Source organism: Spinacia oleracea, chromosome 4 (genome assembly GCF_020520425.1).
Source record: "Spinacia oleracea cultivar Varoflay chromosome 4, BTI_SOV_V1, whole genome shotgun sequence".
NCBI classification, from domain to species: domain Eukaryota; kingdom Viridiplantae; phylum Streptophyta; class Magnoliopsida; order Caryophyllales; family Amaranthaceae; genus Spinacia; species Spinacia oleracea.
In genome coordinates this window covers 13186682-13213531 of record NC_079490.1, presented here as the reverse complement: position 1 = coordinate 13213531, position 26850 = coordinate 13186682, and the positions used below count along the sequence as shown (strand labels likewise).

General features: G+C 39.1%; 1 protein-coding gene across 19 annotated transcripts; it reads left to right on the top strand.

Annotated features, from left to right (window-relative positions):
• Positions 1–5661: 5661 nt before the first annotated feature.
• On the top strand, positions 5662–26718 carry LOC110792633 (uncharacterized). 19 transcript variants are annotated; one of them, XM_056843918.1, is made up of 18 exons: positions 5670–5940; positions 6998–7584; positions 8216–8454; positions 10163–10246; positions 13070–13140; positions 13225–13318; positions 18954–19033; positions 19563–19611; positions 19847–19961; positions 20510–20658; positions 23173–23449; positions 23534–23636; positions 23715–23842; positions 23923–24001; positions 24082–24193; positions 24890–25065; positions 25147–25267; positions 25715–26718. In XM_056843918.1, exons 10-18 carry the CDS (start codon positions 20512–20514, stop codon positions 26339–26341), a joined length of 1770 nt encoding a protein of 589 aa, XP_056699896.1. In that variant the 5' UTR covers positions 5670–5940; positions 6998–7584; positions 8216–8454; positions 10163–10246; positions 13070–13140; positions 13225–13318; positions 18954–19033; positions 19563–19611; positions 19847–19961; positions 20510–20511; the 3' UTR covers positions 26342–26718. The 19 variants fall into 19 exon arrangements, with proteins under 19 accessions (XP_056699881.1, XP_056699884.1, XP_056699882.1 ...); XM_056843916.1 differs by lacking the exon at positions 19563–19611 and adding an exon at positions 17976–18104; XM_056843909.1 differs by adding an exon at positions 17976–18104 and having other exon boundaries at positions 18954–19611.
• The last annotated feature ends 132 nt before the right edge of the window (positions 26719–26850 follow it).

Here is a 26850-nt window from a genome sequence, read left to right as displayed (position 1 = left end):
GAAAGTATAGATTGTATGCACTGGGAGTGGAAAAATTGTCCAACTGCTTGGAAAGGACAGTTTCAAGGTCGAGATGGCAAAGCTGCAATCATACTGGAAGCTGTTGCATCAGCAGATTTATGAATTTGGCATGCTTTCTTTGGAGTTCCTGGATCATCAAACGACATCAACGTACTAAATAGATCTCCAGTATTTAATGATATTTTTGAAGGTCGAGCTCCACCCGTAAATTATGAAGTAAATGGTCATCAATATCATATGGAATATTATTTAGCGGATGGGATATATCCTGAATGGGCAACTTTTGTGCAAGCCTTTCGAATTCCACAAGGTTTAAAGGCAAAATTATTTTCAGAACGCCAAGAGTCCTCCCGGAAAGATGTTGAGCGTGCTTTTGGAGTTCTCCAGGCGAGATTTGCTATAATTCGCAACCCTGCGTTTCTATGGAAAATAGAAGTTGTGCAAAAAATTATGATAGCTTGTATTATATTGCATAACATGATTGTCGAGGATGAGCGAGAGGGTTACCTACGCAACGAAGAATATGAAGATTTCAGACAATTCGATCAAGTAGAAAATGTGGATGATGCACCAACCAATTACAATATGCGTTGGCGTGCCGATATGCATACATATCTAAGAAATAGGGTGCGGGTACGTAATAGGGAAACACATACTCAACTGCGAGATGATTTGACGGAACACATATGGGGACGTTTTGGTAGCGGTGATGTCGAGTAATTACGTTTTCCCCTCTTCTTTAAATGTCTAGTGTATGGTTGTATGCAACAATGTTATCTACTATAATTGCAAACTAATGCTAATTTTATTTTTACGTAAGAAATTAAATATTTCAAGCATTATGTCAAATGTTCCTTAAACAATAATAATTATAATACTTCAATAATAATAATAATCCAATGGTTGTTGATAGGAAGAAATGATGATGGGGTAATGATGAAAAGGTAGGATAGAGAAATAAGAAAGAGAATAAGAGTTAGTATTAAGAGTTAGTCCATTTCCACAAATTTTAGGAATGAGCTCTTATTTAGAGTTGAAGCTTATGTGGCATAGGAGAGAGATTAAGAGTCACCTAAATAAGAGTCCCTCCCTTATTGTTGCTCTTAGAGAATCAATACTAGCTATCTTTTAACCCCCTCTTAGCTTTTATCTCTCCTTAAGAGTTAGCTCTTAGCTAAAATTAAATGTGATAACTCTTAGCTCCCTCTTATTTAGAGGTTGATTATGACATCCTCTAAATAAGAGGTAGCTCTTAGAAAATAAGAGGGGGTGAGGTGGAATATTGTGGGGCTTTTATGCTTGCTTTTTGATATTTTTATATTAAAAATAAAATAAAAAATATGAAAAAGCTACATAAGAGGTAGTATATAAGAGTTAGTATATTTCTTGTATTTTTTGGTAGCTAACTCTTATTAAGAGTGATGTTGAGGTGGATGAGGAGAGAGACTAAGAGGGAAGAGCTATCTTTACAATTGTAGTGCACTCTTAGCCCACTCTTAAAGAGAGACACATTTTAAGAGTTAGCTCTTAACAAAAAGGATAATTTATCAATTACTACCTAGATATTTACGGACTTTGCGAATTACTACCTAGTTTGTTAAAAGTTGCTAAATACTACCTAGATGTTTAGTTATTGTTGTCAATTGTTACCTTAGCTCATATTTTGGTCAATTAATCATAATCATATTATAATTAACCGTTAATCATACTTTAATTATTTTAATTAATTTAAAAAATTTAAAAATTAAAAAAAAGAAAGTTCCAAAACTAATTTAATTAGAAATTCGAAAATACCAAAAAAACAAACTCCCATTATAATTAGGTTTCATAATCAAATTCAATTGTGCAGTAACGTGGTGGTGGTGGTTATAATGCCAAAATCCACTGCTGCAGCTCATAAAAAGGAGGCTTAATTATATGAAATCAATATTGTGCAATTGTCATTGACTTACCACCAAATTGCAATCAACGTCAATTTTTTTACATTCACCATCTTCTCATATTCCCCATTAATCCTGCCCCTAGACCTGTCATTACCCCCATTTTTTCTCTCTTCCCCCATTTTTATTGATCCGAAAATTCTCTAAATAACTGATTTTTCCAGAGTTCATCCAATTCTAGGTGAAAACCTTGTTTTTAGTTTTTTGGGTTTCACCGATCACATTTGAAAAGTTTGAAATTTCTGAAAAAATCGATCAGTTTTCAGCAGACATTTAAGGGAAAAGAGAGAGAGAGAGAGAGAGAGAGAGAGAGAGAGAGAGAGAGAGAGGAATGAGAAGTGATAATGAAGGAATGAAGCTAGACGACGAGCAATCACATGATGGAGGGAATTAGTGATAATTAGTGATTAATTAACCGAAATATGGGCTAAGGTAGTAATTGACAACAAGAACTAAACATCTAGGTAGTATTTAACAACTTTTAACAAGCTAGGTAGTAATTCGCAAAGTCCATGGAGACCTACTCCGTAGGTAGTAATTGACAAATTTTCCTAACAAAAAAGAGCTAACTCTTAGCTACCTCTTATTTAGAGGTGGATTAAGACATCCTCTAAATAAGAGGTAACTCTTAGAAATAAGAGGGGGGGGGGGGGTGGGTGAATGATTGTGGGAATATTATACTTCCTCCGTTCCGTAAATATCGAACCATTTATTTTTTACACTATTCACACTACTACTTTGGCAACTTTTTTTGATTCATACGTAAGAAAACTTTAGTCATGTGAGATCATATATGTTAGATTCGAATCGATATATATTTTCTAAATATTATTTTTTTATAGTTTTTTACTTGCACACGATTTGAGATATTGAGAGTCAAAGTAATGGTTAGAGGAGTAAAAGTCAACCATGGTGCGATATTTCCGGAATGGAGGAAGTACTTGTTTTGGACATTTTTGTTAAAATAAATACATGTAAAAGATGTTTAAGAGGGAGTAAATAAGAGATAGTTATTTCCTGGTTTTTTTTATAGATAACTCTTATTAAGAGAGGGTGATGAAGTGGATGAAGAGAGAGATTAAGAGTGAGTAAATAAGAGTAACCCTTATAATTGCTGCTCTTATATGTCAATGTAGCTATAACTTGGGGCCATGTCACTTGCCGATTTTAATGATTGACACGTCTCTCTAATCTACACGATGTAAGGTGGAAGTCTTGCCATCTTAGCCAATATGATTTTTACTCCAAATAAATACTTCATCCGTTCCATAATGATATTCCAATTTAGAATTTTGACACTATTCACATTGGGCAAGAACTTTCGAAGTATAACTTTGAATAATGAACTAGCTTTTAAGCCCGTTCAAAGAACGGGCGGCTGTATAGTGGTTATTTAGTCTATCTTTTTAAGTTATAATTTTATTGAGCTTGTGATTTAGAGAGAATATATGATTTAAATAGAGGTAAATTTTGAAAGTTGAAAGAATACATAAATTAAACAGTGTATTAATACTGAGTGTTAATCGAGAAGATTGAGTGGAAAATGTTGAATGAATATATTGATGAATTGATGGTGTATGAGGATGAGGAAGAGGAAGATGAAGTGAAAGAGACTATTGGAGTTGTATAATATATCAAACAAAAAATAAAAATAAAACAAATTGATGGAGGAAAAAATGGATGACACGTGTCATCTAATCAAAAGTGTTGACACATGTCATCTAATCAAATGTGGTTTTTGTTAGGTTATGATACATATGACAAAACATAAATCATGCGGAAAAACCTTAATGCCAGGAAACATATTATTTACACATAATCATTTAGCATAATTTAGGAGCATACACTTTGTAGCGTGCCCTCCCTAGCTGCGCCCGAACCGAACAAGAACAAGTCTTTAGGACTCCAAATGTCGTCCCTCCGTAGATAGTCCACAGTACGTCCGGATCCGCCTCAAGTTAGACCAACTAGAATCGCCCTTAAGGTTACTAGGAATTTCGGCTATTGTGTTTGCAAGTGTATGGATGATTGTTCTTTCAAAAACTCACCTTTAGAATCTTCAATCCCGTGTCTATAAATTATGACCCTAGGCTCTTATTTATAGAGGTATGGAAAGGGAATTGGAATCCTAGTAGGATACGAATTAATTAAACTTAGAATCCTATAAGAACTCTAATTAATTAATTTATCCTTTTAGGAATAGGAATTTAATCATATACCAAATCCTAATAGCTTTAGGAATCGTGCATGAACACAAACACACACACACGCACGGCATCCACGAGGGCCGCCCATGCGCGTGCGTGCGAGCAGCAGCCCACGCCACGAGGCCCACACAGCCGTGGCCTTGGCGCGCGCTGGGCCTGCCTTGCGGTGGGCCTGGGCGCTGCCTTGGCTGGGCGTGTGGCGTGCGTTTGGCTTGCTGGGCGATGGCCCGGCTTCGTGTTGGGCCTTCGTCCGGCAGGCCTCGTCCGATGCTTATTCGTACGATACGCTTCCGATTAAATTCCCGGTTCCGGAATTCATTTCCGATACGAACAATATTTTCGTTTCCGGCAATATCATCGTTTCCGGAGTATTCACTTGCTTGTGACGATCTCAGCTCCCACTGAAACCAAGATCCGTCGATTCCGAATATCCATAGATGGAGTATTTAATGCCATTAAATACTTGATCCGTTTACGTACTATTTGTGTGACCCTACGGGTTCAGTCAAGAGTAAGTTGTGGATTAATATCATTAATTCCACTTTAACTGAAGCGGCCTCTAGCTAGGCATTCAGCTCACTTGATCTCACTAAATTATTAACTTGTTTAATTAATACTGAACCGCATTTATTAGACTTAACATTGAATGCATACTTGGACCAAGGGCATTATTTCCTTCAGTCTCCCACTTGTCCTTAGGGACAAGTGTGCATTTCCTAATTCCTTTGTCGCTCGATGCTTGCTCTTGAACATAAGGTAAGAGTTGTCATCCTTATTATGTCTAGAGGTGTTTCTCGGTTTCAGTGTTCAACTGATCAAATAAAACAGATAATCATAGCCTATGATTCATCTGAGCACGGCCATGTATTTCACAGTTTCTAGCTCTCCGAGTGGATTTGTACAACTTTTAGCATCTCATCCCGATTTATGGGAGGACAATCCCAATCTTGCGATCTTGAGATTAGACTTCGTTTGATAGGTGATTACCTGAGCGTTGCCTTTATAGCCTCCTTTTACGGTGCGACGGTTGGTCAACGTCAAAGCAACCAGTTCTCAAACAAGTAATCTCAAATCACTCAGGTATTGAGGATTTAGTGTCAAATAATTTTAATGAAATTTACTTATGACAGATTCTCATCTCTTACAGTAAAGTTTCATAGGTCTGTCCGATACTAGTCTCCCCAAAGTAAGTATCTATGCAAATGATTATGACATTGCCATGTCCACATTAGGGCTGTGCAAAACTATCCGAAAAACCAAAAAACCGAAAACCCGAACCGAAACCGATCCGAATATTAGGGTACCCGAACCGATAACGATTTCGGTTTGGGTACCCGATCCGAATCTTTGTTAACGGGTCGGGTAACCGATACCCGTTAACAAAGATTCGGATACCCGAATTACCCGAAAAGCTAAATTTTCATATTTCAAAAAAAAAATAACCCTGGATTTTTTTAAAAAAAAATAACGCTGAATAATGAATATTTCTTTGGAAAAAATAACGCTGGATTGCTGGAGACCTGGAGTAACCTAAGGTCCTAAACCTAATTCTTTTCTCCTTTCCGCCGTTCTGGCTCTTCTCCTCTCACCGTGTTTCTCTCTCAAAAATCTTTCACTCTGCGAATATCCTCAGTCGAAGCCTCCGGGCCGCCGGGCCGCCGCTCCTCCTCTCCAATCTCCATCTCCATCATCTTCTCTCATACGTAACGAGTTCGCCTGACCGTCGCTCCTCCTCTCCGTCTCCATCATCTAAGTTTGTCGAAGTTTTCCAGGTATATAAACTTTAATTGAGACACTGAGTTTGTTGAATTACTTGTTATGAGAATTACTTGTTAATTGAGATCATCTGAGTAACGTCATAGTATGTTAAACTACACAGTCCAAAACGGACAAAAACTAAAATGAGGAACTAAGATAAAGATGTTAATCGTATTTGGAGGCACGAATTAGTTTAATTAGGAAGCATATTGATCTACAGAATGACAAGTTTGGGTGACGTCATTCCTGGATTTTGAATCTCCGAAGAGGTTACAAATTACAATAATATAACTTCGTTTAGTGTATATAGTCAGATAATAATTAAAGACAATGATTTGTTGGTTGAGATTGATTTTAAGTTTCCAATTCAATTTCTGGGTAGATTTATACTCGAAAAATCATGAAATCTATATCAAAGAAACACAAAAATTGTGATAAACAACGCAATTGCAAAGATAGGTTAAGTGAACTTCCAGATGAATTACTTGTCCACATTCTATCTTTTTTGCCAATTAAAGATGATGTTAGAACTGTCTTACTTCGCCGATTTGGTAACCTCTGGACATTGCTTCGTACTATTGAATATGATTTCAAACTTGGCAGTCTGTTTATGTGGACGGTGATGAAGTACCACAAAATTCGCACAATTGACAAGCTTGAAATTCAGGATAAATGTGGACCAATAAAAGAAGAGTTGATGGAGTTGATTAGTTTTGGTTTTAAAAAAAAAGACCAAGGTATTGGGTATTCATTATTATGGGCTAAAATCAAATTAAGAGATGCAATTTATTTACATGTTTAATTTAAATAGTTGATGAACCCAAAGGTGTGTCACTGATCTATCTAGTAACAAACAGCTACCAAGTCTTGATACTTGTCATTTTGTCAACCTAATTACTCATTTAAATACTCTCATATTAACCTCAACTGGTTGTACATTTGTGTATTTTACAGAAGGGATGAATATGCTGTTTGGTTTTAATCAGATGTTAAATTGTGCTAATTTTAAAGCCAAATATATTGATTATATTGTTGGATTTGAATTTGACAAAGCCTGGTTTTCTATTATAGGGACTAATATATGGATTTTTCAAGTAGTGGGGAAATGCATGATTCTTCTGCCACAAGTCATGCTCCTCCAAACGCGAATTTGGTATCTCGAAATGATGACTTGGAGTACCAAGCTTCTGCAATGAGAGAAGATCTGCCCCCTATTGAGCCAAGTAATCCATTAAAACGTCCTGCTAGTGTTGATGTTGCTGCCCCTTCAGATGGAACTAAAAAAAAACAGAAAAAAACGTTCTGTTCAATGGGATAACTATGAAGTAAAGATTATAAATGGAGAGGAAAAGGCTCAATGTTTGTATTGCACGACTCTTATTGGGTGTGCAACAACTTAGGGAACTTCTGCACTAAAAAATCATATATTGAGGTGTAAGGCTTACCCCCCAAACATTGACCAAAAACAAAGGTTGTTGTCCCTAAGTCAACAAACTCAATCAACTCTTGATGCAAATCTGGTGGATCAAAAACAAGGAAGACTCGACTTGTGGAAATTCAACCAAGAAGATACCAGACAAGCATTAGCTAAAATGGTGATAATGGATGAAATGCCTTTTCGTACGGTGGAGCATGAAGGTTTTCGCAACTTCATGAAGGTAATACAACCATTTTTTATCATTCCTTCTCGTTGGACAGTGACTAGGGACTGTTTTCAACTGTATTTGGAGGAAAAGAAAAAATTGAAGAGCTTTTTGAGCAACTGTACTTCACGTATTAGCCTCACCACTGATACATGGACATCATGCCAAAATTTAAATTACATGTGTTTAACTGCTCACTTCATAGATAAAAACTGGAAATTGCACAAAAACATGTTGAATTTTTGCATTATTCCTGGTCATTCTGGTATAACTATTGGTAAATCCCAAACCTTTAAAATGTGTGGGATGGAAACACTATGCTTATGCATAGTGTTATGAGTCTTATATCCTTGATTTTCACTATTCATAAGGAATTTTCCCTACATCCCTTCCCTTTGTTTGCTCTATGCTATTTGCTAAGCCACCCAAGGTTCAAACCTTGATTCAAGCATTTTCCCAAATTCCTTTTCCTTTCTTTATTTTTCCTTCTTTATTTCCTGCTTTCTTAATTTACTGGCGGTTCTCTTTTCTTTCTGTTTCTTCCTTCCATTTTTCTCTCCTCTGTTTCCCCTTTTGCCTCACCTTCTCCGCCTGTGTCTCCTTCTTCGCTTTGCTCCCTTTGATCCAGCTTGTTGCTTCTTCGCAGTTCGTCTTATCTTGTGCGGCGGCGCTATTCTTCTACGACGATCGGAACTCTTCCAGCCTGTGGGAAGCATTGAATTCATTACCTGACGCAATTGAATTGGTTAGTTAGGCAAACCTTCATTCCTAGATGATCATTCGATTGGTAAATAGTTCATTGCTTCCCACATGCTTGAAATCTTTCCGCCTTTGGTTACTGGTTAGGATGGTGGTTTGATTAACAACTTGATAGGTTGTTAACAGGTATGTTCTATATTTATCATCTACTAATTTTGAGTTTTTTTTGCGATTTAGGGTTTTTTCGATTAAATCTTGAATCTGGAAATTGTTGATTCAGAGTAATTTTGGGGGTTTTCTTTTGCAATTTACCTCTTTTTCGATTGCATCTGTAAATTGTTGATTCTGGTGCATTAATCATCTTCAGCCTTATGTTATTTTTTGTTGCTTCCATTAATTCTCTTGATTACATGTTCATTCGTAGGTTGGAGTGTTAACTGTGGTGTTTTCTCCCCTTAACTGTGGTGCATTAATCCTTTTTCTCTTGATTTTGGGTTCTGGAATTAATCCTCTTCATTACATGTTAATTCATACTCTACAGTATTACTTATGGTGTTTTAGCTTCACACTTAGATTTCTAAGACAACCCTGTTTTTTGGGTTCAACTTGTGCACATCCCTCTTTTTCCTGGGATAGTACAACCTTCCCCTTACTCTTGGGTTCGGCTTGTGCACATCCCTCTTTTCCTGGGATAGTACAACCTTCCTTTTACTCAAAATCACACCATGCTGCCTTTTTTTATTATCCTTTTTTTTGTGGCTGTGTGTGTTAGAGGGCTTTATCAGTTGTCCTTTTTCCAATTTCTAGAACTGCTGGTTTCCAAAAGTAGACACCTATATATAAAGGGAGGGGGGTTCTCTTTCCTTTTTAGGGTTTTGCTTCACCGGTTGTTTTACTTTGTTTGGAAAGGTAGTGCAATCAACTTTGCTCCCTTTTACCAGTTGTTTTCCTTTGTTTGGAAAGGTGGTGCAATCAACTTTGCTCCCTTTTATTACTCATACTAATAACAAGGTTAAGATTAGCTATGTGTTCATGTTAACTCACATAATTAGAGTGGTTGTAATGTTGCTTCTTGATGCTCGTTTGTTGTCAATCTAATGTAATCTGCCTATTTAAAATCCCAAGCCATATGATCTACCAGAAATTTTGTCTACCCTTGACGGAAATCCTCCTACGATCTATGGACATGTATCGGTGAATACTGAATGTGCACTCCTTGGTCCTTTGCTGGTGTTTTTAAAAAAGAACATCCGTTTTTTTCCCATTTGTTTAGTGTTATTTTGTATACTCTGTGCACATACTTGTAAATTTATTGTCCGTTCTTCTGGGGTGCCATTCTTTCAGTTAACACAAGTTTCTATATAATACAAGATGAGGATCATTATGCACTAAGGTAGTTATGTAGTCATATCCCTAAGCTGTGATGAAATATTGAGATGTTTATGCATTGAGATCCCTAATTCAGTTTGCCGTCTTTATTGGTAACGTCCCTGAATTTCGAGGTTCAATGCTGTAACAAGTTGCCTTGTTGCTTGGTCTTTGTGTTGGCTAGGTCGTCGTGTTGCCTTTTACTGCACTTTTTCCCTGTCACTTGTGTGTGTGTGTGCGCACATACACAATATAGAACTATTTTGTCTATGCATAACTGCCCTTTGATGCTAATTTTTATCCGTGTAGTTTGGAGCGAACACGTGCCTCTGTTTCCAATTTTTGTAATTAGGCATGTTTTATCCAGTTGTTGTTTGGCATATATTTGCTAGAGTAGTTAGCTAGCTAATTTACGTAAACTGATGTGTAACTGCCGTTTGTTACTGTCTAAGTTTTGCATTTTGGATCCGTGTTTTTATCTGGGGACAACTAATTTAGTCATTTGTTCTTGTCTGTTGTTGCATAGGCAGGACAAGTGTTGCAAGCATCATTGCTCGGTTTGGTTCCGAGTGTTTCCGGCTATCCTTGCTTTGCCTCTTGAGTGCGTTAGGTTAGTGCCCGAACTATTCTGCCTGCTGTTCATTGTGCCGGTTATTATAGTTTTTCCGTCCTGGCCTGCAATACAGGCAGCGTTGGTTTGAATAGATTGTGTTCTTGTTGCTTAGTTGTATGCATATACATGTTTTGCCATTGCCTGCTGGTTTATTAACTCTCTTGGGGGTTACCAAAGCATTCATTTCCGTCCGAGATTCCTCTTTTTCCCTGTAATATTTGGGTCACAACATTAGAGGCAGTCAACCCTTCAACCGCCCTCTAGCCTTATCCTTTTATGCTTATAGTGTAAGCCCTAGGTGTGCATCCATGTGTGTGGTGATGTTTTGTCCATTGACCTGATTATATATTTGTCTTTGGCTTGTTGTGATAGCATACTGAAATGGGACAATTGGGTGGAAGTTAACATAGCATTGCAATTTTCAGCAGTCACGCACTAATTACTACGGGGTGATTCGGGGTATCAATCTGTTACTATTGGTATGTTTAGTCGTAATATAGATGGAGTATTGTGTATTGTGTGTTTGTTGGTAGTGTTTAAGGTTTACACACTGAAGAGAGTTCAACTGTCCCTGGATATACAGTGCCACTAAAATCCCAAACATATAGGATAGCTCAATATCAATCGAATCCTAATACTATAAGTAAGTATGGCTGACGGAGTCACTGTCTCCATGTAGTCTGCCTGACTGAATAGCTACCTATAGTGTGCTTACTTGAATCAGACTGTGACCTATAGTGTGGTTGGCTACAAGAGTTAACGAGAACCTAAGTCTTTTGGAACCGACTCACCTTTTTCAATTGGTCCTAACTGACAACACGTACACACAGCTAATAGTGGTGAGCCCAGCAAGGTTTCCCCCCTTTATGTTTATCATACACTTACATCCCAATATTTTAAAAAATCCAGTGTTAGGTCTAGGTTTGTGCTAGGGTGGTTAGCCAACATTTGAGTGTTTTAGTTTTTGTTGCTGCCTGTAGAGCAGTTGTACAGTGGGCTAACAAGCTAATTGCCTTGTTCATTTTGCATGGTCATCTGCAATCCTGATTTTAAGTCCAACAGCGAGTTCTTGTACTTCTTGCTTTGCTCGGTGTGCCTAACCATATACGTGCCCAGTCTCAGACTGTTTGCTTGCTTATGTGCCTAAAATCCCCTTAATTTAGCCTTTTCCCATCACAGGTTATGGCAGTGCCGCCCGCACAAATCCGTATTCCTTTTCAGCCTCTTTTGAGGCAGGTTGTAGAGTGCTTGCACTTTCCAAAGCCAATGTACGATATGTTAGATATAGATAAAAATAATGTTTGCGTGGCGGTGAGGCCGGGAACGAGTGCAATTGCTTATGTGTACATTGGCGGAGAAGCTCCTACACTGGAGGAGTCTTGCGAGAGAGCTGCTGAGAAGGCTGTCCGTAGCCTTATAAAAAAATATGATGTTGTTGTTGAGGATTTTACTTCTGCTAGCAATAGGGCCCTTGAAAGATGTGCGAGGTTGTATCGTCTCAAGAGAGTTGAGTTAGAGGGTATTGAAAGCGGACATCCACAGGTCCTGCCTCCAGAACATCATTGTATGGACATTCGAGTTTCTGTGAAACACGTGCGTCTGGATTATATAGGAGTATTGCGCACCGTGGTTGCCCAGACTCAAGTCTTGCTTGCTCCTATTGAGCATCTCCAGTTTGGGCCTCACACTTGGGTTTGTTGGTTGACATTCACAAGTCCGCACAAGAGTAATGCTATGGAGTCTGTTGTTGGGGATTATACAGAGACTCTTGAGGATGCTAAGCAAAGTGTAGCAAAGAAGGCCATCTATTGCTTGATGCGCCTCTATGCTTTTGAACTTGTAGACGCGAACTATGGGTCTGGGAAATACGCTGCTGTTGTGTATTCTCTTGAACAAGAAAGTTGCTCGACTGTGAGGGAGCGCATGTCCGGGGTTAAAGAAACTATTCAGCCTAGCGCCCTTGTGATTGAGCAAGACTGCTTGACTCCCCGTGGTTGTCCATTTCAGATACCCTCTATGATTACTGCTCCTCTCCCCCCCAAAAAGCGCATGTCCAGACCCTCTTTTGTCAGGCCATCTGTTCCTGGTTCTACTTCTGCAACCCCGGTCTTCTTTGTTCCAACTGAACTTGACACTGTGTTCAAACGCCGGAAGACTGTTTAACCTACCGAAATAGTTCAACCTTTGGGGTGTGAGCACACCGTGCTCTGTTTCGTGAAACTGCCTCCTCTTTTGATGGGACAAGCCTAGATGTATTCCTAGAATTTAGGTGGCTTGTATATGTAATGTTAGGGGTGATGGTTCTCTTTTGGTTCCCTCTTGCTGTATCGCCATACAGTTTCTCTTTTGTTAGCTGTCAAGCTTGTTAGGTAGTTCAAGTTGTAATGGTGCTATGTTTAGAAATTCTGGTTCGTCGTATATGGCGATCATATGTATGCTTTTAATAGCAGTCAACTTTGTATTGAATCCTTATGTTTAAATGAAATTCAGTTTGTTTTGGAGCACTCTTCTTTGTATCCTGCTTTACAGTGCTTTTCCCTTTCCTTGATGTATCGTGTCTCACTTCCCTGATGCTGCCTCCTGCTCATGTTTCTTATTGTTAATTGCATTCTAAATTTACCTAGGGTTGTTTGATATGTAAATGTAAGTTGGTGGACACACCAGACTAACATGTATGTCTATTCAGGTCTGTAGGTTGTGTTCACAGTTATTGAATGTTGGGTTTTGGTTGAGGAGAGGCTCTCACTTGTGTTGTTCGTTTTGTACACAGCGTGTTCTTTGTGCCTTTGTTTGTCGACTTAGCTTATTTTGTGTTTGCAGATTAAACAGCTGATGGTTTGTGCAGGGAACTGAACATTTGGAAATAGGTAGCGTGCCACCTTATGTGATGAGTAAGTTCCTCCGCCTTTTCATGCGTGTGTTTTTTTTTATTAAGTGTCTTACACATAGCCTGCTATGAATTCTGTTAAACATAGATCAATTCTTGAGTAGTTCGTATGTAAGCCGTCCAAGATGCAGCAAGCGCATGAGGAGTGTGCAGGCCATGGCTGAGCCTACAGGTTCATGCAGGTAATGGTATATAACAAAGCCATGTTCCATAGTTACTTTGCATGTTTATAAACAGGCTTATTCGTTGTTTTACAGTGAGTTGCCTGAGGTTAGAACACAACCACCCAAGAAACCGAGGGCAAAGAATACTAGGCCAAAACCACCAAGTACTTTTAAACATGTCCTTAAATCATCTTAATTATTAACACCTGGTTAAATATCCATCGCTAATATGTATACCCTGTGAACCAGAGGTGCCTGCTGCAGTGATTGGACAGCCATTACCGGCTGCACCTCTTGCACTATCTCCACCTGAATATTGCCCAAAATGTTCTGCAAAGAAGTTCCAATTTGAGTCGCTGCACTTTTGTTGCGGCAATGGAGAAATTAAACTAGCTTCCAATGCATACCCAGATGATCTTGTAAAGCTATTTGATTCCCGAGACAGTGATGCTGTGCATTTCAGAACATATGCACGGCTTTACAATAATCTATTTGCTTTTAGCTCCCTTGGGGGGGACTTAAGTTCGAAGACCGAAAAAGGCATATATGTATTTAAGCTACATGGGCAAATATATCACTATCTCCCTAATTTGCTTCCCACTAATGACAACCTTAAATATTTGCAACTATACTTTTATGATGGCCAACACGAGGCTGAAAATCGGGTAGGCTGTTTCCCAGAATTAAAGCCAGAAATTATCGCTATCCTAATGAATGTCATGCAAAGAAACCCATATGCTAGATTTTTTAGATCCTTACAAGAAATGGAGGTCCATGAAGATACCCAGATTTTACTTAACAAAAACACTGTGCTAAATCAGAATGTCTATAACGCTCCTACATCCGATGAAGTTGCAGTCATTTGGTCTGAAAGCACATCTTCCAGTACAAGTAGAAGTCCACATATATTGGTTTCCGGAAAATCAAACAGTTCCCATAGAATAATGCATTATTATGGTTGTTATGATGCACTTCAGTATCCGCTCTTATTCCCATTTGGAGATTGTGGATGGCATCAAGGGCTTAAAAAGATGTCAACGGGTGGGCAACAACAGCTTGCCACTCATCAGGATCCTGTCTTATCGTGTGCTGTCCACACTGTTGAAGACTTCTTGGCTCAAGAAGATAACCGTATGCCTTACTAATTTCATTTACTCTGTTCTACCCATGGCTACATTCTTTTTTTAGCATATCTCTTTTGCATCTGTAATAACATATGGCCTATTGTTTTGCTTACCAGTTGCTCATCAAGGTCGGGAAGGATCAGCTAAGCATATCTCTTGCAGAGAGTATTATGCTTATAAGCTTCAGATACGCCCTTGTAACATGCTGCTAAGGGCAGGGAGGTGCTTCCAACAGTACATTGTTGACATGTACGTGAAGATTGAAAACACTCGCTTGGACTTTTTCCGAAAGAACCAGCAAACTATCAGGGCAGATTTGTACCAAGGTATACTCGACACTGTCGAGAGCGGTGAAAACAGTGCAGCTAATGTGGGGCATCGAGTTGTGTTACCACCAAGTTTTCTGGGGGGGGCTAGGGATATGAAAAAGAGGTATTTGAATGCGATGTCCTTAGTTAAGAAGTATGGGAAGCCTGATTTGTTCCTTACAATGACGTGCAATCCTAATTGGCCAGAGATTAAACAAGAGTTGGCTGTCGGAGAGGAGGCACAAAACCGGCCAGATTTAGTTTCAAGGATTTTCCGTGCTAAACTGATAGCGCTAAAACACCATATCATGAAAAAAAAAATATTTGGTGAAGTTGCTGCTATGATATATGTTGTTGAGTTCCAGAAACGGGGGTTACCGCACGCTCATTTCCTTGTTATCCTTAAACCCAATTCTAAGATTAGAAGCCCTGCTGACTTTGATAAGTTTGTTTCTGCTGAGATCCCTCCTCTTGCCAACCCTCACTTGAGGAAGATTGTTCTTCAACACATGATGCATGGCCCATGTGGACAACTGAACCCTGATTGTGCGTGCATGAAACGGAAAGGTAATGAGGGGCACTGCAAGTATGGATATCCGAAAAAATTTGCTGCCGAGACAACTAACAGCAGCGATGGATACCCACTTTATAAAAGGATAGATACTGGAGAAAGTGTTTGTATTCGCAGGGTTAATATGGATAACAGGTCAGTTATTCCGTATAACCCGTACCTATCATCACTTTTTGATTGCCACTTAAACGTTGAGGTTTGTTCGACCATAATGGCAGTCAAATACCTGTACAAATATGTGTACAAGGGCCATGACAGGATCTCATTCAACGTGCAGGATGGTAGCACTGCTATTGTTGATGAGATACAACAGTACCAGGCTGGGAGGTGGGTTTCCCCGTGTGAGGCAGCATGGAGAATTTTCGGGTTCGATCTGTTTGAGATGTTTCCATCGGTGTTGCCTCTGCAAATACATCTGCCTAACTTGCAGACAATCCAGGTAATGCCTCATGAGAATTTAGACGAGATCATTTTAAATGATAAAAGATCTCGAACTCAACTTACAGAATTCTTTAGGATGAATGCTGCCACACCTGATGGAACGGGCTATACATATGCAGAATTTCCAGAGCATTATAAGTGGGAGGGTAAAGAATGGAAAAAAAGAAGCAACAAGACCGTTGTTGTTGGCAGGCTCACTTTTGTAGCACCTGCTGAAGGGGAACGTTACTTCCTCAGATTATTACTGATGCATGTGGATAGCCCGCGATCCTTTGATCATCTCCGAACTGTTGATGGATATAAGTGTGCCACTTTTCAGGAGACAGCTCTGCGGCTGAAATTGCTAGAGGAAGACAACGCTGTCGACTTGTGCTTAGCTGAAGCGTGTGAAGTGCAAATGCCGACTGCATTCCGACAGCTCTTTTCAACAGTGCTGATCTTCTGCCAGCCAAGTGACCCCAATGCCCTCTGGTTAAAATACTACGACGCTCTCTCTGAAGATTATAGGCACCAGTATCCGAGTTCTGATAGCAGGTCAAGGGAGCTCACTGTTAGATCTGTTGAGCAATCTCTTGAAGCAATGGGGAAATCATTTAGAGACTTTGGCCTACAACATTTAAATGATTTTCAAGATGAAGAGTTCAGGCGAACAAAAGACATTATCGATGCACTTGATGCACCGATACCTCGGGACTGTATTGATGCCCGTAACACATTAAACCAAGCACAGCAGGAGGCATTTGACAGCATTATTGACCACGTTCTTAAAGGGAAACCTGGTGCATTCTTCATAGACGGGCCCGGAGGAACAGGTAAAACCTTCCTATACAATGCTCTCTATGCAGAGGTTCGTTTGATGAACAAGATTGTCCTACCAACTGCGACATCTGGAATTGCAGCATCAAATATACCTTCTGGGAGGACTGCTCACTCTCGGTTTAAAATACCGATAGATTCTGATGCTTCCCTTGCTTGCGATGTTCCTAAACAGGGCAGTCTTGCATGTTTACTAAAAGAGACATCGTTGATTATTTGGGACGAAGCTTCAATGGCAAGGAAAGAAAATGTTGAGTCATTAGACATGCTTCTACGAGACTTGTGTGATGAGAATACCCTTTTTGGTGGCAAGCTTGTGGTTTTTGGTGGCGACTTCCGTCAGGTCCTGCCCGTCCTACCCCGCAAAACACAGCGAGAAGCTGTTGCTGCTAGCTTAGTGAGTTCTGTTCTTTGGCCTCGGTTCATTAGGTTCAATCTCACTGAAAATGTTCGGGCAAGAGAAGATCCCTACTTTTCTGCGTTTTTGCTTTCTCTTGGAAATGGTGAGCTGCAAACCGGCGAGAATGACCTTGTGCAATTGCCAATGCAGATAGTACACCCATCTGAGGTCGCTTCTGATCCTATTGCCGAACTTACTGCAATTGCATTTCCCGAGGTAGATGTTTGCAGGTCCACCCCAGGCAATTTCACAACAACGGCTATACTGACCCCCCTGAATGAAGATGTTGATGATATCAATGCTACCCTGATAGACAAATTCCCTGGAGAATCTGTTATGTACAGGAGTTTTGATACAGTTCTTGATGATAATAGCGCGATCTATCCTCCTGAATTTATACACACCCTCTGCCCAGGTGGAATGAGCCCATACAAGCTCGTCTTGAAGAAAAATTGTCCAGTTCTTCTGCTTCGCAATATCCTGCCTTCGTCTGGCCTGTGCAATGGGACACGTATGATATGCAAGAATTTCTACCCGAATCTGATTGAATGCATGATCACGACTGGGCAGCACAGCGGAAGCCATGTTTTTATACCCCGAATTAGGCTTCGGCCGTCTGCATCTTCCAATTATCCTTTCCAATTTCAGAGGAAACAATTCCCTATAAAACTAAGCTTTGCAATGACGATAAACAAGTCACAAGGGCAAACACTAAGCCAAGTCTCCATCTATCTTCCCCAGCCGTGTTTCTCCCATGGTCAGCTTTATGTGGCATTGTCTCGTGCTAGAAAAGCATGTAACGTCAAAGTTGTTTCAAAACAATCTCCGGGACACCAACCTGAGCACCATGTTAGAAATGTCATCTCTTATGATGTGCTCAGATTAGCCGGTATCATATGATATACAGGTAATCTATCACAAACCTTTTTATCTGCTTCCTGATTGTGCATTTACAGCTTGCTTTGTTATTATTCTTGTACGGCTTACTGTAACCAAACATGTTCATGCCATGCAGTTGTTGCTCCTTTTTGTGCCTTTTGGTTTGTGCTGCAAATATGCCCGTGAAAAACAGCCCACCTGTGTAGAAAATCATGCAAGCACATGCATTCTAATGTCATCTGCAGGTTCCTGTTGCAGAGGAAATGTAAGTTCATTACACCCATCTGCTTAAATATCAACTTGCACATTGGAAGTAGCTAACTGATAAACACGTTTGCATATGTGCTATTTTGGTAGTATTTTGTGAGTCCCTTTGTGTTCTACTCTCATTATTAAAGCACCTAAGCTCAAGCGATTGGGTGACACTAAAACCAGTGTTATTAGGTCGTTTAAATGCAAGTCCTTAAACTTTAACATGGAGTTATTATAATAGCCAAAGAGATTCTATATTTTTCTGTGTTGCTCCCTCTTCGTTAATCCTTCTCCTTTTTGGTTTTCCAAAATAGAAATGCATATCCTGACAGAGTACTTTCAATTAGTATCTTCCTGCTATGCTTAACTGAATTATAGCTTGTACACCAGAGATAACCTCCTTTTTTTGTGCACAGACCCCGGGTTCCAGTAACTGTTGTCAAAGGTTCTTTCTGTAGGATATTAGTATTTATAACCAGCCCGCTTAGATTTATGTGGGCTCTTTTGCTTGCCTGTTTGGTCATTGTAGTTCAGATTCAGAACAACCAAATTGCACACGTTTGCTGATTAAACCGGTATTATGAAATACATTCATATTGTAGCTTACTTAACACATCCATTGTAGGTGAGACATATTAATCACCACTTCCAGGTGAAAGAAAATAAAGTGCACACTTGTCTAATTCAAGCAGTACAGTGCATTACAGAGAATCAAAAAACTACAACGAAATAATACGGACTGTCATTGGATTCTTGTTTCAAAGTAATATGAACTACATGTGAACATAAAAAAAACCTCATCTTTCTTTATTTTGAGAGTGAACCAAATGTAAACTGAAAGTTAGACTGTCGTTGCTTGCAGGTATGAGCGAGGTTCATGACGTATCCCCTCATTTTGCCCACAGTTCCAATGGTGTATGCATAATTTAGTGCGATCAAGTTGTAAGAATAGACTGCTGAATTTGGTTTTGAGATTTGTGTTCTAAACTGTTATAATGTCGTGAACATGCATTTGTTTCTGTATAGTAAGCATCCTATTAAATGTAGCCGTTCTCTTGGTCAATCTTCAAAAGGTTAACCACCAATTTTAGCAAGTTTCCTAATCGAGCCGATTTTGTATCACCACTTTTACCCACTTCCCTACTCGAGTATTCCTAATTAAGGCGTTTTTTCCCCTGTCAACTTAGCTTGAGAATATCACTTTAGACGCTTGCAACTTATCTATTACTAACTTCTTTTGAAATATACACTCGGAAACTGGTTATACGAATGTAACCATCATGGTTCTACAGATGTTGCTCACCGTAATATAGGATGTTCCGTAACCCTTTAAATAAAAAATCTCGCAGAAATCTATGAAGCACTAAACTTTCATCATGATATTAATACTTCACACTCATTTTTCCAGCCTAACCTTATATAATGTTATTAATACTTCAGCCTCTTCCAAAGGTGTTTGTTTTTTTCTCAGGAAATAAAAAACCAGCAGACCACAGTACATGGTCATACCCATTAGAGAGGTATGTATCCTTTTATATTGTAGTCCTTAAAATCAGCTGTACGTGGTAAAGATTTCCCTCTTAAAGTTTAAGGCAACACGTTTTTACATAGCAAAGTATGGTTTAAATAGTGTTAGGACATGGTAATACAAGACTTCACCTGCTACAAGGACAATAAAACACTATTCTGAATAGTTGATTTGCTGTTTTGCCCATGCCTCTTTGCTTACTGCTGTGCCTTTCTTTTGAACCACAGGTTTTCCTTCCCTCTATATATGAAGATGTAGCACCCTCTATTCAGTCCCAATCTTTTACAACCTAAGCAGAATTTTACAGCTTCCTCTCCACAATCAGAATCTGCAGTTTGTCAGGTATGACCAAATCAAATGGAATTTATTGCTTTGATGTATAAGATCATAAATGTTTGCATTATTGTTTTTCAAATGCCTGCCAATTGAATATAGATTTGTTTTACTAGGTTTGTATTCTCTGCATAACTGATAATTCAAAGTTATACAGTTACAAAAAAAGATGATGTTGTTATGTTAGCTAAAACAGAATTCATGATTATTTTGCTTTGATGTATAAGATCATAAATGTTTGCATTATTGTTTTTCAAATGCCTGCCAATTGAATATAGATTTGTTTTACTAGGTTTGTATTCTCTGCATAACTGATAATTCAAAGTTATACAGTTACAAAAAAAGATGATGTTGTTATGTTAGCTAAAACAGAATTCATGATTATTTCTGTGGGATTAATCATATTTCTTTTCTTTGTATTCTCTGCATAATTGATAATTCAAAGTTACACAGTTACAAAATAAGATGATGTTGTTATGTTAGCTAAAACAGAATTCATGATTATTTCTGTGGGATTAATCATATTTCTTTTTCTTACCATGTGTACAAACTCTAAGAAATGAAGCCTGAACGCGTGTATCTGGATCAGCTAACCGAAAAAAGCAAGGGCTACAAGGTTAAGGTCAAGGTCGTAGAGAAAGGACCGGAAAGGAACTCTCCTTCAAAGGGAATCCTATTCCAAGGACTTGTGATGGAAGATGACAAGGTATAATTGTTTCATTTCGTTTCCCTTTTTTTCATGCTTGCTTACATGTTCTCTGCCAAGTTTATTTCCATCTGTTTTGTCCCCATGCCTTTACTAAGCTGCTGACTTTTAGTTGCCTAGTGAGTGTTCTATCTTTTAGAGTTAGTTCTAAGATGCTGCTTATTTCTCAAGCAGCAGTTGGTGTTGATTTTTCCTCTGAATCTGTCAACACATAGTAATTTTTTAAAAAGGAAATTCCTAATATCTCCTTTACACACTCAGTACTAGAATGCTAATAATCTGTCAACACATAATATATTGGGAAAAAGGAAATCCCTGCTAATCTGTCAACCTGGAAATGTTGAACACATAGTAGTATAACAAATATGAGTATCACAGACACTTCAGATCTGAAAAAGAGTTTACATTATGAATATCGTCCAGGAGTTTTTTTCCCTGTAAACAATAATGATTTCCCGAATAGGTATATGGGGTTCCATGTTACTCTGTAATCATACATGTTTTATGTCGAATTGTATGCATGCAACTGCTATGTTTACATTTTTTTTCCCCTGGTGTACTCTCATTTCCTTCCCTGTTTGTGGTCTATGCATATGGTTTCCTATTCACGCTGCCATTCTGTTAACTTATTTAGTATTGATAGATACGTTAGATACGTTAACATAGTAGCATCGTCCAGTGATTAGAATTTTTCATTCCGTAATGCCGTCCAGTGATTAGAATTTTTCCCATTATAAATACCGTCCAGTGATTAGAATTTTTCCCATTATAAATACCGTCCAGTGATTAGAGTTCCCATTATAAATACCGTCCAGTGATTAGAATTTTTCATTCCGTAATCAATGATTAGAATATCTACCTATTCTATTTACCTCGTTCCATAATAAACGATTAGAATTTCTGGAACTCCTTTCACTTAGTTGTCCATTCAGAAGAATAACTCGTAAAGTTGTACCTCCTCGCTCTTTAAAAAACATATGAACTCCTTACACTTAGTTGAAAAACATAAACATCCTACCTTCTTACTCTTCAAAAAACATAAGAACTGCTGGCCAGCGTACGTCATCTATCAAATTATTGGATTTCCTGGATACGACTGCATATTTAGTCGCACGTGGTCACCACTGGAATTAGGTTTCTGGTAATAACTCTTTAATCATCAATGTTTTATATCGAATTGTATGCATGCAACTGCTGTTTTTAAAAAAAAATCTGGTATAGTCTTATTTCCTTGGCCTGTTTGTGTTTTTTGCATATGGCTTGCTATTGAAGATGCTATTCCGTTAACTTATTTAGCATTAATAGATACCTTAAATAAGTTAACGGAATAGCACCGTCATAAGGCATAAAACTATAATGTAAAAGCAAATAGATAAATACATACAACACTTGCAAATTTAGGGGACATGAATAACACTGCTTCATTAATAGGTCTAACATTAGGATACATTGGATCGAAGGTAGCTCTCTATACATTATGGGGGCAAGACATGACGGACGGTCTGATCAAGCCTGTGCCCGGGGAGGGCCAGCCACAGGGCAACCAATGCAACCAGGACAGGCTCATAATAGAGCTGTCCAGCGGTTACCTCTTGTTGCTCATATAGTGCTGGTCCTTAGGTGGTTTGTAATTCTGAAGGCGCATACCCTGGGGGGACAACCAACCGAACCAGACATTCGTGGTGTCAACCCTCAGTTTCATAAACCTTCATCTCATCAAACCTACACATGGCCTGGTAATTTAACTGTATGTCGTGTTAGTATCGACAATACATCAGACCATGGTACTTAGTATCGACAATACATCAGAACATTCATGTTAATTGTGATATTTCTGTAAGTATCCAGGTATTCATACACCATCTAAGCATGCTGAACATGATATGTTGTGTACCAAAGGGTACAACAGACGACTCGATCTTCACATCACTTGCCATTTGAGGAGCGTTTAGTTTTGAGGCTTTTAGGTGAATAGGGATTTATTTCCCTTCAGAAAACAATATACCTGAATAGAGGATAGGTGAGAGAGTGAGTTGGAGAAGGTTGCTTTTTATAGGGGAGTATGCCCATACAGTTGTTAGTTTATATTAAATTATGATGCAAAGTCATTGGTGAGCTTTATCTATTCACACAGTGGAGGGCAGGGAGGCCCAACCATGAATAAGGTTGGATGCCATGTGTATCAGTCTGATTTATGCAGTAAAATCAGCAGTTTTAGGCCACCCAGATTAGTGATTTAAATGTAATATTGACCAGAATCAGCTATTCCCAAAATGCATGTTTTCTATGTCAGTCCTATACATCAATGTTCCCCCACAGGTGTTAGGCTTTCTTCTGTTGCTTCATTCCCAATGCATAGCTGCTATCTAGAAAGGATTCAGTTCTGCCTAAACCCGTTGCCTTATGCTCCCATATTGTTGACCATGTATAGTTACGGTTTTATTTATCAAATATGCACACATGTACTGGTGGTAGTTACTTATTTAAGCTGTTGTATGCTATTGCTTTATGCAGGGAAATCGAATGCGTGCTGCACTTTTTGGAAATCAAATTGATGTCTACAAGGAAGCTATTGAACACTTAGGGAGTTATGAGATAGCTAATGCTACGATTAAAGCCAGCGATGAATATTGGAAAGCCAAAGACGCGAAATACGGTCTGCTTGGATACCAGATGAGCTTTGGCTCACAGGCGGTAATCCAACGAATGAATGCTGAGTCAGGGCCAGTATTACCGGAATACCAATGCCTAGCCACCATCCCAAGAGTGTATGATCCAACTGACAGATTTGGTAAAGAACCTACCCTCTTCCCTACTATGTTGTGATACTATACACATGCGCCAATACTTATTTCTATGCTCCTTTTATTTGCAGATATTGTTGCTGTTGTTCTATACCTCGAAGAAGAAGCACGGAAAGTCACTGGATTTGAACAACGCGAATACTTAGTTCGTGAAATTGTGGTGACAGACCATAGGTACGACTCATACTCTATTTAAAAATCTAAACATCTTGCGCTTTAATCATCAGTGCCAAACCTTCGCCACTTTTGCAGCAATGAGCAGCCAATCACAATTACTGTTTGGAACGAGCTGACTGGAGAACATTGCAAACCCCTCTCCTCATGGGCAGAACAGTTCACTGTTTTTGGATTCACGGCTTTGAGAGGCAGCTTTCATAAAGGTTTTGATTACCTTAATCCTCCATTAGTGTCTGAAAACACAGTTTCAATTATCTTACAAAAGACGCTGCGAAATGTACAGGATTTTCCCTTGGTTCCACCATGTCTACTAGAATCATTACTGATCCAAAAGGAGAAAGAGCAGACGCATTGAGGGAATGGTAAGACAGCACATGTCATTCCTTATCCTTTAAAAACACAACATAAAATACCTGGCAACTAACCTCGATATGTTTTGTAGGGTCAAAAATCGCACCGACTGGCTGAGTGACAGGCAAGCAAGGGTATTGGATGTCAGGAACCCTACGAAAGAGAAGGTGATCATCACACTGGACTCCCTGAAGCTGAAAAGGGTATAAACCTTTGCTTTTGTCCTATGTACCTTGATTATCGTCTACAATTATTAAAACTCCAGTCAATGACACAATAATCTCAGATGATTTCATATTCCCAACAACAAAAAACTAATATTTCTAGGCTGCCATATCAGTGTTGGACTATGTTTGCATTGCATAACTGCTAAGCTAAGCTAAGCTAAGTAAGGAAAAAATGTCAGCAAAAAGAAAAACTGAACATCAAAGATATTACATAGCCTAAACTAAATTGCGTTGCATAGCTACTAAAAATAGATAGGGAATTTAAGGACTGCTACAACATCATCATTGTGTTTACATTGCATTGCATAACCTAAACTATATTGCATTGCATAACTGCTAAACTAAGTAACGACAAAATACCATCCAATCAACTACGCTAACTTTACATTCAGTGAGAACAGAAATACATGTGACATAAGTAATACACAGGTAGTTTTTGTCTGATTAGAGCTGTTATAATGTTGCTTCATAATAAAGCGATCATATGCGAAAAAGTGACGGCCTCAAGAAAGTGGCCCGGGGTAACTGAGCTTAAACCTGTTGGAAACCCACACTCATATGCGAAAAAGTGATACACAAATAATGTATGTCTTATTGTTCCGGTAATGTAGATGCACTTCAGAATATAAAGAAGTGTGCCTGACTTGTGAACCTGTCGGATTTTTTCCCTAGCCTTACAACACCTTGCAAGAGCAACGCCATTGGCTCAGGGTTACAATACCCAACCCTCAAATGAGCACGATCAATGCATACCTGGGGTGCTCTGCTTGTGGACGGCGTGGAGACATTCCAGCAGGGACATCCTACACTTGCACCAGATGTAAGGCAGATACCGTGTCTACTCCAAAGTAAGCTGCAAACTTTAGAATGCTTTGTTACAGACGAATACATGTAATGCTGTGTCACACTTTTGCAAATGATCATTGCAGGATTACCTACAATTTCGTGGCATCTGATGGGACTGGCACAATGGAATGCACCTCGTTCACTGAAGATTCTGAAAAGTTGTTCAGGATGACGGCTGCAGACACGTTCAGGATGAAGAACAGCGTAAGCCTATCTCCCTTAGACTAACAAGTCAACCATGGAAGAATGTTGCAAAACCCATTAGAATGTACACATATACAAATTTAGAAAGAAAAGAACACAACGCTGCACATTGTTATAAAATTAGGCGACCACTGTAAAAAATCAACTTTAAATTTATCAGGTTAAAACTGCAAATTACATAAGAAATGAAAGACAAACAGAGACCACACAAAGGGCATTCGAACTTGTTATACACACTTCCCTGATGACATTTAAATTCTTACAGTGGACTATCAAAAACTTAGTAGGTAGATAACTTATTAAACAATCAGCCATATACTTGCATATGAAATTAGGAGCTTATTGCAGTTTGTGTTGCCTTTATTAATCCTTCGGTGTCAATTGTTTCTTCTACCATACATAGGCTGGAAAACGTTTCCTAAGCTTAACAAACACCTGTGTTTCCAGAATGATGCAGCGACCTTTGAACAGCTCCAGGAAATGCTCAAGTCCAACCACTTTCTGCTGGAAGTCGGTCCAACAATGGGCCTTTCAAAGAACGGCGTGCTTGAATGGTGCTTGAAATCGATTGATTTGGAATCTGGGGAGGCCCAAGCAGAAAATGTTGAGCATCACTTTGCTGATCAGCAGGCTGAACAGGGTCCGAGTGCCAGCCAGGTGCTTGCACAAGCAACGATTGCTAGGCAGCAGCTTGAACAACCAACGCTTCGTAGGAAGAACCCTGAGCAAGCAATGGTTACTGGGAAGCAGCCAGAGCAAGGAGCCATTCCTCAAAAGAAACTGAAGCAGGCCCAAGCAGAAAATGTTGAGCATCACTTTGCTGATCAGCAGGCTGAACAGGGTCCGAGTGCCAGCCAGGTGCTTGCACAAGCAACAATTGCTAGGCAGCAGCTTGAACAACCAACACTTCATAGGAAGAACCCTGAGCAAGCAATGGTTACTGGGAAGCAGCCAGAGCAAGGAGCCATTCCTCAAAAGAAACTGAAGCAGGAATTCATAGCTGAGCTCCATGCTGCACAGGGGAGTATTGCAAGACAATCAGACGAAGAGGAGGATGACTCCTCTGGTAAGTAATTCAAGTGCATCATTAGTTGTCCCTTTTGCTTAGGATGAAGAAGCCAGATCCTCTGGTATGTAATTCAAGTCAATCAGTCATCCACCCTTTTGCTTAGCTAAGATTAATGTCTTGTAAAATAATTAGTATTGTAGTTGATCTACCTTGGAAACTTGTAAGATATAGGTAGTCTCTACTTAGCCTGGAATCAACGAGTCCTACACTTCATGCCAACAGAAATAGCTTCTGTTGCGATCGTATAGAAGGTGGGAATGAAGCCTCACTATCTAGAACCCCTTACATATTTTGTAATATAAACATAAGAACTCTTGTTCTATTCTAACTCGGGCACTATGCCGAGTACCTTATATTCTAATTTGCACGAGTGCTTTGTATCTATATTCCATTATAACTCGGGCACTATGCCGAGTACCTTATGTTCTAATTTGCACGAGTACTTTGTATCTATCTTCCATAGACAAAATTATGATGGTCGCCAATTCGTACGGTTCCATAACTTCGTGATTGT